General features: G+C 44.0%; 1 protein-coding gene across 4 annotated transcripts; it reads right to left on the bottom strand.

The window, feature by feature from the left end:
* Positions 1-2,412: 2,412 nt before the first annotated feature.
* Positions 2,413-11,736, bottom strand: DYRK3 (dual specificity tyrosine phosphorylation regulated kinase 3). Of its 4 annotated transcripts, none has more exons than XM_031438684.2 (3): positions 11,490-11,736; positions 9,487-9,598; positions 2,413-4,230 (listed from the first exon to the last, which is right to left on the bottom strand). In XM_031438684.2, the coding sequence occupies exons 1-3, from the start codon at positions 11,564-11,566 to the stop codon at positions 2,656-2,658; spliced, it is 1,764 nt and encodes a 587-aa protein (XP_031294544.1). In that variant the 5' UTR covers positions 11,567-11,736; the 3' UTR covers positions 2,413-2,655. The 4 variants fall into 4 exon arrangements, with proteins under 4 accessions (XP_031294544.1, XP_031294545.1, XP_064333196.1 ...); XM_031438685.2 differs by lacking the exon at positions 11,490-11,736 and adding an exon at positions 11,068-11,464; XM_064477126.1 differs by lacking the exon at positions 11,490-11,736 and adding an exon at positions 7,067-7,110 and having other exon boundaries at positions 9,487-9,580.
* Positions 11,737-12,210: the final 474 nt, after the last annotated feature.

Genomic DNA, 12,210 nt, shown 5'->3' with positions numbered 1-12,210 from the left:
CACCCTGTCAATAACAATGTGGAAACTCAGTAGATTTTGTCAATTTAAAAATCAATGAAAGGACGCAAGCAACTTGACCTTTGTCATTGAAATGACAAGAATGGCTACAGAACAATCCAGTAACCGTGAGGAAGACAGTCTGAATCTCTGTACTGACTCTGATCCAATTTGGTCACTCAGTGCTAAGTCTGGGCAGCGATCCAAGCAAAAATTTGACTGCCGTTGAAAAAAGGGAGCACAGGGTGACAGCTTCTAAAAACTACAATTGTCCCTAAACTTGAAATGCACTCAGTAAACCTCTCCACATCCACCTGGCACAGCCACGTTTTAAAGCAGCCCACTCTCCCTAGACTTGAACCGGCGCACAGAAGACAAGCATGCCAACTTGAATGACTCTGCTCTGCGTCACCCTGCAGGTTGCCAAATTTAGGCAGAAACACATCCATTCACCTTCCGAGAGCTTTCTAGAATTTTTACACAGTCATGGGGTAGTCTATACCCTGTCATCCGGCCCAGGTTCAGTTACCTCACAATCCATTCAATACACAGAAATAGACCACATGCTGGGGGCGTGGGTAGAGCTCAGTGGCAGACTGAGTGCTTAGCATGCGCTAGGTCCTGGGTTCAATCCCCAGTCCCTCTGTTAAGGAAAAAAAAGAAAAAAGAAACAGACCACGTGGCAACCTCAGCCACAGGCTCCCCCCTTACCCAAGTCACACACAGTGCTGGCTGACCGAGGAGATATCTCACTGACAACACAAACACCGAAATCTAGTGCGTGGCAGATGCCTTTGGAGTCACGGTCCTTTTAACAGCTTGCTTAAGAGAACAGGTCTCCCACACTGATAACAACTGGAAAAACAAGCTCACCATATGCTCTGTTAGATACTGCAGAAGTCTTACACAGCTTCTCTGTAGGTCAGCAGTCAACAGGAGTTAGAGGGGCCATAAGGAGCTATGTCTTCCACTGCCTTCTGTAAACCAAGGGTAGGGAAAATAATTTAAGATTTGAAAGAGTCAGCCCAGTTGCTCAATCACCAGAAGTACCAGGACATCTCCTTTTTAAAGAGGCGGAGAGCTCAGTCTAAACCCTTCCCTGTCCCCTGGTCCTTGTGCCTAGGAGGCTGGGGCCACGCTCTGAACGTCTGTTCTTATTTTTCACAGCCTATGGTGCAGCCATTAGGAATCCTTTTGGATAAAACAAAAGTTCCTTAAGTCATATGTCCATGGTATTTTTCTTCTTTATGAGACTATTACCCAACAAAAACAGCCTCCTTCCAATCTTACAGAATCTGCAGAGACTAAATTCTACCATAATAATGGAACTGGGTCATCCTGAAAAGAGTGTTGTAGAAAGCACTGGTCTACTCTACAGAGCATCCTGCGAGGACAGGGTTCAGGTGTACTCCTGTTTTGGAGGAGGGTGGATGCGGAGGCAGGGCGGTGGTGGTGGCAGGTGGAGGGGAGCACAAAACAGCAACAGTGAGTTACTATCCCTTCTCCACCCTTCTGAGTAAGACCTTTGGCTAGCAATTAGTTTTATTACCAGCCTTCACTCTTAAATCTTAACAGAGAAAAAAAAAAAAAGATGTCAAAGTGAAGAAAAATGAAATGGATTACCATCAGTTCCTGGATTTTCTTCTGAAAATAACTGAAGCTCCCTCCAAATCTAGGGAACAGTCTTTGGTTTTAACTGCAAGTGAGAAAAATTGTGGCACATTTAGGTGGCAGGAAGTTGGGAAGAGGCGCTAAAGCAGTGAAGCTGTAGTTAGGCTTACGTGGTAGCGATCGCTTTTATGAGGAAGAGTCCACAGAGATGTGGCATGTAGGCTGGTGTCCGACATTCCAAGAATCCAGGGACCTGCAGTTTGCAGGCTGATCCTACCTGCAGCATTCTGGGTCATTGAGGGCTAGGAAGGTATTTTATCTTCCTTGGAGGTGGGAGGAGGGGTACATATGACTTGACTTTAGAACCCGTACTTTGGGAAGTGGTAAGATGTCTGAGTGCCCAGGAAACAAATCAGCAGCCAAATAATCATAAAATAATAACATAAAACAAAAACACCATGCATCACAGAATTGAAGGGAAATGAGTCATTGAGAAGTAGTGACGTGACTTCTCCAGGTGACCAGCAGCTACCTGGAGCTCCCCCCACCCCATATTCTGCTGTGAGCCCTTTCACCCAGAATAAGCCCACAGAATGGGCTGCTGGGGCGAGATCTAGCTTTGGCTCTCGCCTATTAGTACGGCCATGTCCCAAATGAACCCTCTGGAACACATGCTGAGGGAGACTAGAAGTGAGTGGTCAGGATATACTTTCTCGTATACCTTCTACCTCGAAAGAAAGGGATTTAAACCAATAGAATAATTCATAGGTTGATGTACATCTGACAATAACAACAAAAGATGCATTGACCTACAAAAAGTCTTTTAATATGTATTCCAGGATGGCCAATACAAGCTGGTTAGGTAATTAGCCCTTGAAAAGTTCTCTTACTTATAGTCATATAAAAATGTTTTGCCTTGTTAAAAAAAGAAATCTAGTCTAACAAAAACATATCCACCAATGAGCTTATATATATTTTTTCCCATTTTCAGGTTTGCAAGATAATTAAAAATACATACATATGCATCTCTGAGCACATCACTGTCCACTAGCTAATCAGTTTTGGCAATACACTACACAGAGGTATACCACCATTGGTTTCTGACATTAAGTTAGCTTTAAGCTTATTGGCTATTCCTACAACTGGAGGCAGCTTGGAACCCAGTCCCTGGAAAGCGTTTGCAGGATTTACTACCCGTTTGCCTGGCACCTTTTCAATGGCAAGAGGTCTGGGCGCTGACTTGTTAATCCATGGGTGTCTCAGTGCTTGAGCTGGGGTCAGACGGGCAGAGGGGTCCCAGTGAAGACACCTTTTCAGAAACTCTATAAATAAGTAGTCATCACACCCTTTCAGTGCTGTCACCCAGTCTTTGCTGCCTGGGGGACCCCGCTTTTTACCCCTCCGTGAACGACCCCCCACCAGCATAACCTTCCCATCTGCCTGAGTAGTCACGGAACAGTAGCGAGGTAGGCCCTTGGAGTTAATAAAGTACTTGGCACGTTTGGATTGCTCCAGAAGTTTTGGTGGTGGCATCCCCAGAAGCTCCATCATACAGGCCAGCTGGTCTCCTTCATCCTCTCCAGGGAAGAGAGGCTGTCCTGTTAAGAGTTCTGCAAGGATGCAGCCAAAACTCCATATGTCAATGGGCGTGCTGTAGCGGTTTCCTAAGATGATCTCGGGAGCTCTGTAGAACCGAGACTGAATGTACGTGTAAAGCTTCTGGTACTCGAAACAGCTGGACCCGAAGTCAATGACTTTGGTCGCGCTGCGCCCGTGGTGTTTCAGGAGAATGTTTTCTGGCTTCAGGTCACAGTGAATGATCTTATTTTTGTGGAGAGCATCCAAGGATTGCAAGATGGATTGAGCAAACTTGCGTACTAACTGGATGCTAAAACCCTGAAACTTGTTTTTTTTAATGAGCTCATACAGGTCTATGCTCAGCAATTCAAAGGCCATGCAAACGTGGTTCCGGAATGTGAAACTTTCCAGCATGTGAATGACGTTCATGCTACCGGTTTTATCCTGCTTTTTAAGATGCTCCAAAATCCGGATCTCCTCGGCCGCCTGGCGATGGAAGCGCTTCTCGTTGCGCACCATCTTCAGGGCCACATACTGCCGAAGTTTGTGATCGTACACTCGGGCTACCTGCCCAAAACTGCCCTTTCCAATAATTTTCAGCACCTCATATCGATAGGCTAGATGGTCTCGAGGCACATGAATATAGGCCCCTTCAGCATCATCATATCCCCCATTATTGGGACCACCAAAAACTCCGTGTCTTTTTTTGGCGTTTGGACCCACAAAGTAAATTTCTGGATAATTGACGATCTCCAGCTTCTCATAAGCAGTGAGTTGGTGTTTATACTGCTTCAGTGCTTGTTCTGGAGTGAGAGGCACCACTTTGGATGCTTTGGATGAACTGCTGGATTTTACGGTATTTAAGCTGTCTGAACTTTTACCCTGAGGAACGGCAGGAGAGCGTTTCTCCGAGTCGTGGATGCCATCGGACTGAATGGTATCAGACTTTCTGTTGCCAAATTCTTGAAACAGCTCTTCTACCTTCATTTCACCTCCATTCAGAAGGCGCTGGGTATGATCTCTCGTTAAATGCTCGGTGGTGATCTACGGAAAGGAAAAATGAATCTAGGTTAAAGTCACTAAAAAAGGGGTAAGGATTATCCTCCCCCTGACAGGACAAAACACAACAAAACATGTCCAGCTGTGGAGGTAAAAGACCCAAAAGTGAGACAATGGAAGTAGGAGCCTCTAGAAACCTGTGTATGTTACTCCTGAGACTCCCTGTCTTACGGCCACCCCCACAGCCCCCACCATAGATGCTTTATTCAAAACAAGATGGTCTTCTGACCATCCCCTAGACATGCTAGGCTCCTTCTCACAGGTATGTCTTCCTACTGACTCTTTTTCACCCCATCCATGCAAATCCCACACTCTTTCAAAGCTCTACTCTAGTGCCCCCTCTCCCGCTTAGAGCGACTCCAAGCCCACGCGAATTACAGCTCATCGCTGCTTTCCGAGTCTACCACGTAACCTGGCACTTGGTTAAATCTGTACTGTCCCATATTGTTTGCTCATTGTTTCAAGTATCTTCCCAAAGCTTAAGGGCATATATAGCAGGAAGGAAATAATGTATATTAAAGTGTCCTGTATATGATAAGGTGCTGGTAAGGGACACAGGCGAGACCTGAACCCAGGTTCTGACTGTCAGTCCAGGGCCTTTCCTTCAACATAACTTGGCCTGGACCACTCTGCAGCAGGGCTGAATGCTGACTACGGCCTGGAAGCAACCAAGGGCTTTGTCATCTGCTCCCAGGTCGCCAAACAAATGATTGCATCTTTCTAGCTCAGTTCACTGAATCACAAAAGTTCCAATCTAATCTGTTTTTGAGATCAGCTAGGCCAATTCTTTACATAGGGCCCTGGGGTGCTTCTTGTAAAAGTCTTCTAAACACAGAGTCTCTCTCTCTCTCTCCTCATACACACACACACTACTCCCCCTCAGCAAGAGCCTACGTGATAAAGGCATCCTGCTCTTTTTACTTGACTTCACATAACCCCTTCCTGCAAGGCACAGTGACTCACAGAAGACACTACTTATTCCTCTAAGTGAAGTAAGATTGTCTGAAATTACATGGAGGAAAAGAAAAGCGAAAAAGCCAAACACTTAAAAACAAAAACAACAATTAAAAAAAACTAAGAAAAATACAAGAAGGTGCTGGAAGGAAATAAGAAGAAAAATAATAAAGCTAAATCTGTTGTTAAAAAAAAAAATTCCAGGATACTTCAAAGAAAATGATTTTTCTTAATGGGGCCCAAAGAACTGTACACTTGATCTGTTTCTGAGCCTCCGGGATCAGACGTAGGTAATTCTAGAACAGCTCTGCGCTATAGTTATAATCTCAATCTCTAAAAATATAATACAAATTATAAGGCAATGATCCAAAGTAGCCAAACATCTAAAAAATAGAATTTTAATATAATTTAAAGAAACAACACCTGATCTATCACCTAAATAAATGAAAATATAAACAAAAAGGATAAAAAAAAATGTAAGCGTTGGCATACTTTACACAGCCCCTAATTTAGTTACAAAAGCAGGACATTAGTTCCTGCTGCTCCTTTTAGGCCATTTAATCAATTTAAACTACAGGGACAAAAATGAGGTACCGCACTGTCTTACACGTATGCAAAGCAGCCAGGACAACTCTAGCCATGCTTTGGCGACTGGTTTTTAAGCAGAGGCAAGATACTGAGCAGGAAAAATCTCTGATACCAAAAATAAAGAGCTATCACTAGTTAAGAAAATAAAATAGGCCTGCAGACAGAACCTAAATGCCATGCTGAAATGTAAATACACGGCAACATTTTTCTTATTTATCAGTAGTTAAGTCAAATGACTACTCCTGTTTTTAAGGATGAAAGAAGGTCCCATCCATCCATCTAACATTCACACAAATGCTCACTGTTCTCTATTATAAAAGTGCTAAAACACCAGTGATCTCAAGGCACTATAATCTTTCAGGAGATTCGTTTGGCTGAACCAGGGAATTACAATTATCTGGTTTCAGGTAGATTTACATAATAAAAGTGAACATTTGCATGCTTCATCAGTTTTCCTTTAAGTTTTTACTGCCTAGCATAAAGGCATCTAAATATTTACTGCTAAAGTCTTGGGGACACATCCTGGAGAAATGTGAAGTCAGAAGGCCTGGGTTGGGTCCTGGCTACACTGCTCAAAAGCCATGGGTCCCAGAGCAGGCTGAACCTTTAACCCAGTTTCCTAGCCTTGGTTTCTTTCTTTTTTTTTTTTTTAAATTACTTTATTTTATTTTACTTTTTGGGGGGAAAGGGTAATTAGGTTTATTTAGAGGGAGGTACCAGGGATTGAACCCAGGACCTTGTGCGTGCTAAGTACTCTACCACTGAGCTGTACCCTCCCCCCAGCCTTGGTTTCTTTATCTGTCAAATGTGGATAATGATATCTATTTGCACGATGTTGTGTGCATCAAATTATAATAAGTAATATCCGAGAAAGACCCTCACAAACTATAAAACATGTTAAAAACACTGGCAACAATGGCAAAATTCTCAATATATTAAGGCTTAAGCTATACACTCCTTCCTTTCCCTTTCACTTTTTTCTTCTCTGCGGTGCCAGACTCTCCCTCCACCAGACATCTGGCATTAAGTATGTCTTCTGCTCCATGAAGGCCCCCGCAATCAGCCTTCCCTTAGACTCATGGCAACACCTCACCCGCTTCTTCCCCCACATAAAACCTGCTTTCAACTTGCTATACAATTTAATGTGTTACCTCTCGAGCTTTAACAGAAAGACCAATGCCCTAACCCAAGGGAATGAGCCTAGGAGCTGCAGTCATCAGTGACAGGGGGCAGAAAGGGTGCGTGTGGTGCAGGGCCCACCCCCGGGTGTTTCACCTACTCTGCCTCCGTGCGAGGCTGCGTGGGCTCTGCAGGTCTTCGTTTCTGTTTGTGATAAAGAGAGGGTCTCAGGTACAGAACGTTCATAAGAACAGATACATAACAGAAGTTTAATTTCCATAGAAATATTACAATAAGTTTAAGGATGTCATTTGGATTTCCTGACTCATGGCTTTTCCTTAAAGTGAGCCTAAACGTCTCTCTGCAAATTAGGTCTTATTTTGCCCTCCGAACCTACACAGGAGTGTCCAGATTTCATGTCAAAGCCCTTCAGATGCTAAAGGGGGCTGTCCCGCCCCCAGCGTCTTTCTCCAGGCTCTGTCCCCCTCCACCTCACATGGCTTGTGTCGGAGGCCTCACCAGATCCTGTTCCCGTTCTCAACACAGGCTGCCTTTTATGTCTCCCTGCAAATGAGGCCCTGAGAACAGTAGAGGACAGTTCAGTCTAGTCCACTACAGATTGTCAAGGTTTGAATCTCCAATGAGTCTGAAGAATCCCAGGAAGGAATCTTTCCACACAGGCAGGGTTCGCCCCTCAGCTTTCTTTCCTTTCCTATAAATAACACAAACCCTGGCCTGAATCAATTATGTATCAAGTCTGCTGTGCTATAAATAAAATCTTCCTTCCATTGTTCTAGGAGAATCTACAATTTTCACACGTTAAAAGATCATAGATAAAACACTGTATGCTTGTAGCCTATGGTTATAATCACAATAAATGAGCAATGTCTACCATCGACTTTACCAAATATTTTAACGATATAATTACAACCAGAAAGACAGATAATGCCAGATTAACCATGTTTTATTTAAGGATGCTTCACACACATTTAATTTGGAGAGCTCTTGACGTGTCAAATAGAATCTTCAACTGTTAATCAAGTCTTGAAAGATCTTGTTGAGAAATTCAGAAAAGGAATATCCTTCTCATCCAGATTTAAACCACCACCCTGTTCCTCGCTCTCAACCCTAAGTCTCTGCAACACAAAGCTAACCCAACAAAAGCCTACGAGCAGATGATTTATAGTTTACAACGGGAATGGAAGGGCATTTTGGATAAACAATGAAGCAAAAGGACTCTGTGAAATGAGCAACAGGGTCTCGGGATGGAGTCCTGGCATAATGAACTGCAAGTGTCACCAAGAGGTCAGAAGCATTTTTTTCAGCAAAGTTTGCAAACACACACCAATGGGTTGGAATCTAAAATCTTGTGTTTCCCCAATTGTGTTACTCTGAATATCATTCAGTAGAAAAATGCATTTTGATCCTGAAATATACAATTTAATTGCCCTACCCCAGAGTGATTAGCACTGGCCAACTCTGAATTAAAGTTAAGATGTACTTTAAGTCACATGATAACCGACTGCAAAAGTTTGCCATAGAGACGTGCTAATTGTTAGCAAGTAACCAAGAAATCTGATAGTCAACACAAGGAGTACACACGTGGTTCTGGAGCTCTTAGAGGTTTTTACATATTAAAGAAATAAGCTTGCAGAGATCGGAAAGGAAACTTACTGCATTTTGGAAAAGAGGTTAAAAATAGGGTGACCAGCCTTCTGAATATATTTAGCCCATGTTAGCCTTCAAAGTAGTGAAAAGACTGACTTCAATGGCAAAAGCTGACAAAAAGTTGGGAAGTGCTATGAAAAATGCAAGCAATTTTTTTATATAGAAATAATTCTAGGTCTTAAAGAGAAACATGAAGGAGAAATATTGACAAATGAATCTACTCAATTATTCCATTTGTTCATTAGATGATACATGCAGCAAATTTTCAAGTCACAGGAGAGCTCCTCCCTGCCACGGCACGCATCCAAACCCTGCTCTCCCTACCACTCCGTGCCTGCCAGGGGAATGGGAATTACATTTTTTATTATTTTAAGTAAAATGGTGTCAAAAGCTAAATGTCTGCAAGCTCTGAAATGATTAAATGCATCAAAAACCACACTGTACTGTACAAGTTTGATTTATGATCTATAAAATGGTTTTCTTAAGAGAACTTAAGAAACGAGAACTACATTTCTACCCTGCAGAGGAAAAAAAAAATCTGCAGATCTGTAAGTCCAGGGGTATTTTCCGTTCCTTGTTTTTGTTAAAATGAGCCACCGTAATACACTGTATATTATCATTCTATAAACAGATACACATCATCTAGATAAAAGAAGCATATTATTTCCTCCCTAATGTCATATATATGCATATAACTCAGTGACTAGAAGGAATGGGTGAGCTCCAAATCAAAGTCATTCTGAAAATCTAAACTTGGACTACAGAAATTGTTATTTCAAAGTCAAGAGAAACCAAAAGGAAACAAGAAGAGTCTGGGTTGTCAGTGAGCCGTAATTGTACCCTGAGCTTTAAAAGCAGCACTTCCTCATTTTCAGGACCATCAGAGCACAAAGAATGACTTCACTTACTTACATTTAGTCTTCTGGGCAGAGGTGGTTCAGAAGGATTGCAGAGCACATTTGAACAGGGTGGGCATTTGGTTTCATCTATCATCATGAAGGTATCATAGACACCATCCCCCAATCTAGTTGAAAGGATTACAGATAAAATCTGTCAGTAACTGAAGTATATAAATTTGTATTTACAAAACACCCTGTGTCTTAACTGCTTCATATCTGCTACAAAGAATAATTAATACAAACAAATGTCTACACCACATTTTGGCACTGAATACAAACCACTGGGATACTTGGCAGAGGAAGAGAGAAAATTCAACTTTTTTTTCTTTGTTTTAAAAGAAACGACAGCCATTTCTAGGTTTGCATTTTGAAATAGTTAAAATAGGTCTTACTTTCTGAATGTTGTTAACAATAGGGATTATCAAAAAGATCTCATTTAACTTACTACTTGAAAACGAAGGCTAGTTTGAATTTGAACCCTAAAAGCTACCTGGAACAAACAAACAAGACTGAGAACTGTACTTTTAAAGTCGGGGACTGGGATTCTAATCTCAGCTCTACCACTGGCTACACCACTTTCCCCTCTGAGCCGTTTTCCACATGTTATAAAGAGAAGAATACTTCCAGTCTACACACTGCTGGGTCCTACAAGCAAGAAAGAAAAGGCCTTCTTAGGGCTGCTTTTTAAAATTTACTTAACTACTTAACATTTATCTAGCTTGTAGAAAAACACAGTGAATTCTATAGTAAATACAAGGGATTCTCTAAATTACAAAACATACTATATATCACGTCTTTACCCACTTAATTCTCTAGTGGTGGATGGTGGAGGCTAAATGCTAAATGATTAAAGATCATTTCTCTGTTCTTTAACACTGTGCCTCCACCACTGAAAAGGGACACAAAAGACAGAGAGGATTCATTTAATCCACAAGATGGCCCTGAATAATGTGGTTCATTTGCCACCAAGAACATGGATTTCCCAGTAACACATTCAGCATTTCATTGTATCATTTTTACATGATATACAGTGAATACAATAATGACCCAGTTGCAAGGGAAGAATTTTTTTTTTAAATCTTTAAAACTGTGCTGGAATATTTCAGTTGCCTTTAAAAACTGTTTGGTAAAATTAGCTTTAGAGTTTTCTTAATCTATGTGTTATAGAAACACAAAGAGTAAATTAAAAGAAAACCCCAAAACCCAAAACCAAACAAACAAAAAGCCCACTACAAATATTTCTAGAATGTTCTTTCTTTAAACAAACATGTTCACATTATGATAGAATTATTTATGTCTTTAACGGGAACTGCTTTACTGACAAGAGCCGAAAATTCTGAATGCAACTGATTCTTTGCCTACAGCACAAATAAAACAAAATGGGACAGGCGTCCACACTTACAGAGAGAAAGACAGATTGAAGACCTACAAGATTTCCCATAAATAGCCAAAGGAAAACACCCAGAGGAAGCCTCCATGCAAATGAAGTGGGGAGGAGGCTCCCTTCTCTCCTTTAAGGTGTAAAATACAATGCAAGGTGGAGAATCTCTTAAAATAGAATCCACAGAAAGCCCTAGTCAGCAGAGCCCCTCACCTGCACATCGAAGCCAGACCATAGCCCTCACAGCAAAACCCCGAGAGGTCAGCCTTTGGTTATCTGCTCTGAGCAACAGGGCTTCTTCGAAAGGTATTGCTCCCTGTCTCTCCCAGTCTGCTAAAAAGCCACACAAAAAGTCGCAGCTTCTCGTAGTTCCTTCCGAAATAATCCCGAGGGTGGGAATTCTTTTCCAAACTCCACTCTAGCCCCCTCCCCCGCTGGGCTTGGGGGAGGGGAGCTGATGGAGAGGAAGAGGGTGGGCCGGTCCCCGAGAGGGGGTCAGACCCCTTTTCTTGTCCCTTCTGCTGGGGGCTCGCTCAGCCTCCAGCCCAGTCCTGACTCCTCGCCCCACTGTCCTCGCCTGCCAGCGCCAGCCGCTCACTCCAGCGCCCCAGCCCGTTTCCCCACAACGCCGTTACCTCCGCTGCTGGGGCGGGAGTCCGGCTGCCGGCGGCCCCGCATCCTTCCGCCCGGGCCCGCGAGCCGTGCCTCCCATCCGTTAGCTCGGGACCCTCGTGGGGGAGGGGCGGCGGTTGGAGGGTCCAGCAGGCAGCGAGCGTCCACCTGCGCTGGACCGGCTTCCTACCAGGCCGTGACGCTTCCCGGGGAACTCGTGTCCACACACTGCAGCTCCGCGCGCCTTCGCTCGGGACTGGCCCCGGCCGGGAGCAGCAGGGGCGGGAGGGGGAGCGGTGTGGTCGCCTAGCAACCGCGGCACGCCCCGGGAAACGCCCCTGCGTCTATACGCGGTGACGCACGGGGCGGGGCAGAAGCCTCTAACCCCCTCCCCCCCACCCCCCGGCCAAACCGCGCGGCGCGCGAGGCGGCAGCTCGCGCAGACTCCGGGACGTCTGAGGCGGGGATGCGGGAGTAAGGAAGCCCGGATCGCCGCCCAGGCGGCAGAGGTTCTCTGGCTGCAGACTGGGCTGAGGGCTGGGGAGGGAGAAGGGGACCGGCGGAGGGTCTGTGAAATAGCAGCTCCCGGTTTCTGTCTCAGAAGTGCGGCCCGCCCCTCAGGGTCTACTGTCCCTTAGCACGTTGTAGCCTGGAGTTCTAAAACCTCCCTGGAATATGAACTAAAAAAGAATGAAAAAATAGGTAATTTCTCAGACATTCCCACTGAAGGGCGATCCCTGGAGG

Source organism: Camelus dromedarius, chromosome 21 (genome assembly GCF_036321535.1).
Source record: "Camelus dromedarius isolate mCamDro1 chromosome 21, mCamDro1.pat, whole genome shotgun sequence".
In the NCBI taxonomy this organism is placed as follows: Eukaryota; Metazoa; Chordata; class Mammalia; order Artiodactyla; family Camelidae; genus Camelus; species Camelus dromedarius.
This window is presented reverse-complemented; position numbering and strand designations above follow the sequence as displayed.

Bases quoted from the DNA above. Each gene is read 5' to 3' on its own strand.
- DYRK3 (XM_031438684.2), bottom strand. From the start codon at position 11,566: ATGGGAGGCACGGCTCGCGGGCCCGGGCGGAAGGATGCGGGGCCGCCG. The intron at 9,599-11,489 runs GTAACGGCGTTG...CCTTTCAACTAG, and splicing joins CTCCCGCCCCAGCAGCGGAG to ATTGGGGGATGGTGTCTATG. The intron at 4,231-9,486 runs GTAAGTAAGTGA...TCCTTTCCGTAG, and splicing joins CTCTGCCCAGAAGACTAAAT to ATCACCACCGAGCATTTAAC.